The sequence below is a fragment of the Lactuca saligna genome, chromosome 6, assembly GCF_052625555.1.
Source record: "Lactuca saligna cultivar CGN05327 chromosome 6, ASM5262555v1, whole genome shotgun sequence".
Lineage (NCBI taxonomy): Eukaryota > Viridiplantae > Streptophyta > Magnoliopsida > Asterales > Asteraceae > Lactuca > Lactuca saligna.
In genome coordinates, this window is record NC_136422.1 from 165,750,941 (window position 1) to 165,756,991 (window position 6,051).

The window sequence follows — 6,051 nt, forward strand, 5'->3', positions numbered from 1 at the left end:
TATCTTGGATAAAAATTATCGTGTCATATGATATCATTTTAAAACAAAATTCGATTATCCGGTTTACGACACCTATTTTATTTTAAGTCGTGGAATTACAAATGAAATATGTTTTTCGTTTTTTTTTTTATCGATAAACCGCCATGCTTCATGAAAAACAAGAGAAATAAATTTAACAACCGAAAAACAATTAATAACAATTCCATATTTTAATAAACAAAAAGAGAATCATATCAATTAATCAAACGTTCGAGAGCCGTGTACGATGCGCGTACAATTTTTTTGGATTATGCTCCTGACATTTAACCATGATAATAATCTTTAAATTTGTTACAATATATTCTTAACGGATAAATATAATAATATATAGCTTTAGTATTTTTATCTTATTGAGAAAAGATAACCTTGTATATAAAACCGATTGGCTGATAACGTATTTTGGACTTAAGAAACAGAGAATAATTGTTTTCACTGAGAAAATCAATATTAAATTTAAAGTTGTGGATGAATATTGTTTTTATTTTTCCCTTTTCTATATATTTTACGCTTGTTAACATATAATCACTTTAATATATTAACCTACTAGATTACGTTGAACAAGTGTAAAAAAAATTATTATTTTATTACTGTTTGTAGTTGAAGAACATATTATTATATTATTTAAGATGTTTATTCTGTTCTTTATCATAATTGTATTAGGTAATATTTGATATAGATACGATATCTTATCTTTTATCTGCATAGTATAAATGTATTTCAATCTAACATACATAAGAAATAAGAAATGATATATTTTCATTTAATATTTATTAATTTACTATTATTATTATTTTTCTTATAATTTATTTAAGTTATTTACTCAGTTTCTCTACACCAATTTTTATTACATAATACTCGATAAAAATTCAGATATACTATTGAGATAATGCCATTTTATCTTATATAACGATATAAATCTATTTCATTCGGACATTAGGACATACATATCACACATTAGAATATTTTATTTTTATTTTTTGATTTTCTACCATAACTTATGTTATGTACTACTCTATAATCATAATATACCATTGAGAAGGTCTCCTCTTTTTATCTACATAATAATATAACTTTATCTCAATCCCAAATATATCAGAAATGACATGTTTTCGGTCATAAAATTTTGTTTTCTTTAGATATTTTAAAATACATTTTCATATTACTTAATACTAAGTACAAATATGAATATATATCACTCAACTCATCCTACTTTTAGTAAGATGACAATTGCCTTTTTTTCCTGTTACTTTTAATGGAAAATCACTTATAAATAATCAAAATCGTTCAAAAAACATCATTTTCTCTTTTTTTTTTTCCTTAATTGATTTTTATATGTAAATATCGATTACCACAATGTGAAATTTCAACAAAAGATGTAGTTTATTGGTGTTTTTTGTACGTGGTGTTTTTTGAACATATCAAATATCAAATTTGAATAGTGTTTTTACAATTTACTATACTTTATAATTTTATATATTCATTAAATTCAGTTATTATACGTTATATTTTTTATTGGGATTTTCTAATATCTGTCTTAAGGGCACATATAAGAAGTATTAATTAATTACAATTATTACCATAATTAAATATGAAATGCATTAACTATAGAGATTATTAATGAATTTTATATTTAATTATGGTAATATTTTTTATAATTAATGTGTTTAACATTTAATGATAATAATTGTAATTAATTAATACTTCTTATATGTCCCCGTAGATACATATTAGAAAATCCTTTTTTTTATTAACTTGCTAATTGATATTTGCAATTTGTTGTAAAGATATCAGATAGATTAGATAAATTTCAGAAAACAAAAATTGTATGCTTGCTATTTATCTATAAAAACATATTTTCGAATAATGCACGAATAAATCGTTGGTTAATGAACTTATCACATCAAATACTTAGTTCCGTCATTATACACACAAGTGGGCCATCGTGTCCTCCCTTCATATATGATGAATCACTTCTCATTGTTTCTTCCGCCCTAAACCACCGCTCCCACAACGTACACCACCACCGCAGCTGGCAAGCTTCTCCACAGAAGCTCTAATTATTCATCACTCTGGCCGCCGTCACGGTGGTGAACCCTGGTTATTCTTCCAAAAGACTTGGCGGCGACGCGTCTGAAACCACCGCTTTTTCAATCTCCGGCAACCGTCTTTTTCTCTTTTCACCATATTCACGAATACCTCTATCTCTTCTTCGCCAATTGCCAATCGATTATGGCTAATATTGATTGATTCTATATCGAATTTATTCCTCCATCAAACATAAGTCTTTTTTTCTTCTGGGATTCTTTTTATTGTTTAATTGCTCTCTCTCTTTCTCTCTTTCAATAAAAATCCATGCCGATTATCTGTTGCTTTCCTTCATTAACAGGGAGGAATCAGAAAAACAAGGTTAGATTTTATTTATTCAAATCTTATTTTTGTTGAGATTAAATTGTGTTTTAATATATAATCATCGTTTTCTTGGTAGGATTCAATCTAGATTCTGTAATTTGACTATAGTTTTGACTTTTCTTGACTTTGTGTATGTTCTTTGTGTTCTTAGGAGGAGAATGATAATAATAAAATTATGCAAGTGAAATTACAACACTTGGGGAAGCCTATAGATATAAAGGAAGTTGACCAAAAGTCAAAGTCAAAGTCAACTTTCAGCGTAGATGTACCCTTCTCTGTACCAAAGACTTCAACCTGCAACGTGAAGGTTGTCAGCCATGAAAGCCCTGTAAAAGCTCAGCTTCAAGAAGAAGAGGAAGAGGAAGAGGAAGAAGAAGAAGAAGAAGCATATGAAGGGGAAGATGAACACGAAATGGATTATTTTCACTCCGATCACCATCGCAACTGCGAAATTTCCATCTGTAAAACGCCGATTCAAGAACCAGAAGAATACAGAGACACGAATATCGATTATCATCAAAACAATTCATCGGATATAGAGATGGATAAAGACGGACATTTAAGTGATCCTGGAGCTTCTAAAACGCCATTTTTAGCGTCTCCGAAGCTGAAACGATCGTGTTCGAATCTAGAAACGAAAAGGGTATTGACGATGAATCGGATCGCTCCTTGCGAGTCGTTTGAAGATTTGCAGAAATTAGGAGACGGTTGTATAAGCCCTGTTTCGGTAACGAGTAATTACAGCGCAGATAAAGTGATTTTACGAAAGTGTTCTTCGAGTCAGATCTTACCATCGAAAAGCAGAAAGTTATGGTGGAAGTTGTTGTTGTGGAGTCACCGGAATCTTCATGAACCGATTAAAGGCGTTCAAAGCATGCTTCTTCTAACCAATCAACAAGGTGGATACTCATCGGATCTGGAACCAAACAGACGACTCGAAGATTCAAAATCAAGGCTTCCAAAATCAGAAAAGGTCAGCAACGGAGATCTCCGGTGGAATTCGTTTCATCAAGGCTCTGGTTTCTGGCCTCAGAACCAGTGGATGGCGTTTCCGGCGGGATCACCATCATCGTCATTGACGAGAGTAGATGAATGGGTTCAGGAAATTCCAACAGAGCCTGGTAACGAAGAAGAAGAAGAAGAAGATAATGAAATTACCTTTCCACCCTCGCCGGAAAACGGAAAAGCACCAGCGACATCCAGAAACAACGATCTTCCTGAAGAGATTGCATACGCGAACAGAGTGATACAGTCTTTAAATTCTTCTTCAACAGTCGCTTACATTTCTGGTATAGGATTAAAAGTGATCCCAACAATTTCAGGATTTTCATCTCTCCGATCAGTCAACTTATCTGGGAATTCAATAGGTTTATAAATCATACTCCATTATCCATCCAAAAAATTTATTTTAGTTCCTTATATCATCTTATAGTTAATCTTTTTTAATGTTCTTGCAGTTCATATAACACCAGGGTCCCTACCAAAGGGTCTTCACATTCTTGATATTTCAAGAAACAAGATCACTGCCATTGAAGGCCTTCGAGAGCTAACACGTTTGAGGATTCTTGATTTGAGCTACAACCGGATTTCACGAATCGGACAAGGTAAGTTCATTTAATCCAAGAAATAGCAATATACTTTCATTAAAAGTAAAATGCTATAATTCGATAGATTTTATAAAACAAATATTTCTTGATAGTCAAATACATATAGGAGGCTATAAGACCGAATCAGATGCTTCTAATTGTGGTATCAATCAGTCTGAATCTGACAGAGTCAGACTCAACCTGTTACCAGACCCTGTCAATAAAAAAAAATAGAATTGAAAAAACAATGTTGCAATAGAAAGAAATGAAAGTAGGTTGTTATTTGTTAATAATAATAATTATGCATGTTTTTAGGGTTATCGAATTGTACATTGATTAAGGAGTTGTACCTCGCGGGAAACAAGATAAGCAATGTGGAGGGGCTACATAGGCTGAGGAAGCTAACGATTGTGGACTTGAGCTTCAACAAAATAACAACATCAAAAGCACTTGGACAACTTGTGGCAAATTATAACTCCTTGCAAGCTTTGAATCTATTGGGGAACCCAAGTCAAAGCAATATGAGTGATGATCAAATGAGAAAAACACTTTGTGGGCTTCTTCCAAAACTAGCGTACCTTAACAAACAGCCAGTGAATCCACAAAAGGCGAGGGAAGTTGCTAGAGAAGCTCTTGTGAAAGCCGCACTTGGGAATGGTAGTTTGAGTGGTCGGAGAAGATCTGTGAAGAGAATTGGAAGTGTTGGATCGTCTTCCTCGTTTAGCAGGCATCGGGGTGGTGGTGGTGGTGGTGGTGGTCAGAAAGGAAGTGGGCGGCATGGGGCGAAACCACCTAGGGGTCACCACCGGTCTACAAAGTAAATGATGATCGGAGATTGGTCGAGCTTTTTGTATGTTTTGGATTGTGAAATGTGAATAATTCATGGTTGTTTTGAAAAAGATTTAGATAATTGGAGAGGGAAAGATAGATGTTTCGTTTATTTTCCACTAATAAGTATATATATTCAAAATGTTTCTAGGGTTTCATGATGTCGGGATTGGGGAAAACCGATAATATTCGGTTTTAAAGAGAACCAAAAATCATTAGTAACAAAGAACATATGATTAATATTTCATTGATTATCAACTTAAACAAGACCTATTATCCTATCAAGTCATTAACCTTTTTAAAAAAGTTACTTGATAATCAATGAAATGGTTAATGATGTTTCTTGTTGAAGGGTCGTGTGTTTTGGGTTTTCTTAGTGAAGGGTCTTATGTTTTGGGTTTTCTTAATGGTTAAGTTGTAATTTTTAACATCATTTCTTTTATATTATATAATATAATAAAAAGAATATATTCATAAAACCATTACTTTCTTTAACATGTTTCTTTTATATGATACCTTTCCCCATTATATAGTATATTTACTAACAAGCAAACACCTAATCTTACTATCAATATTTGTTTGAAAATGCAAATACGTTGTTGAAAATATAAAAAATCTATTGTTATTTGTGGAACTCGTATCCAATCTTTTAACACTCTCAAAGTTTCAAAACTTGAAAAAGAAATTTCTTTGATTACACATATTCAACAAAAACCTGTATAGGAGATGCACCATTAACGATAGCATCGGGTTTATTTTAGTAAAAAAAATGACAATTACCATAAAATAGTTCTAAATCAGAAAAATAGCCCAAAAAAATCCATAAACATTTACAAATGAGGCTGCAAAAATCCAATTTTTCATAACTTTAAGGCTGGGTTTAGTTACGGAAAAACAATTTTCATTTTCCATTTTTTGTTTTCCCTTTTCGATTTCGTTTTCCGTTTTTATTTTTCATTGAAAATTTTAGAAAACACGTTTAGTTAAACTTATTCATTTTTCATTTTCAGTTTTAGAAAATTAGAAAACTTGTTTAGATGTGTATTTTTCTATCGGTTTTCATTTTTAGAAAACGGTAGCGGTGGTACGGTATGGGTGGGGGCGGTGGTGATGATGACAGGCGATGGTGGTGGCGGCAGCAATTATGTCAGTGGTGGTGATGGCGGCGGCAGCGGTGGTGGTGGTACTA

The 6,051-nt window shown here is 32.2% G+C and overlaps 1 protein-coding gene across 1 annotated transcript; it reads left to right on the forward strand.

Moving 5' to 3' along the window:
- Positions 1-1,973: 1,973 nt before the first annotated feature.
- Positions 1,974-5,006, forward strand: LOC144999950 (Outer arm dynein light chain 1 protein). The gene is made up of 4 exons (XM_078959095.1): positions 1,974-2,445; positions 2,600-3,815; positions 3,906-4,052; positions 4,350-5,006. The coding sequence occupies exons 1-4, from the start codon at positions 2,392-2,394 to the stop codon at positions 4,853-4,855; spliced, it is 1,923 nt and encodes a 640-aa protein (XP_078815221.1). The 5' UTR covers positions 1,974-2,391; the 3' UTR covers positions 4,856-5,006.
- Positions 5,007-6,051: the final 1,045 nt, after the last annotated feature.

Coding starts and splice junctions, on each gene's coding strand:
- LOC144999950 (XM_078959095.1), top strand. CDS start 2,392: ATGCCGATTATCTGTTGCTTTCCTTCATTAACAGGGAGGAATCAGAAA. Junction 2,446..2,599: donor GGAGGAATCAGAAAAACAAG/GTTAGATTTTAT, acceptor TTGTGTTCTTAG/GAGGAGAATGATAATAATAA. Junction 3,816..3,905: donor CTTATCTGGGAATTCAATAG/GTTTATAAATCA, acceptor ATGTTCTTGCAG/TTCATATAACACCAGGGTCC.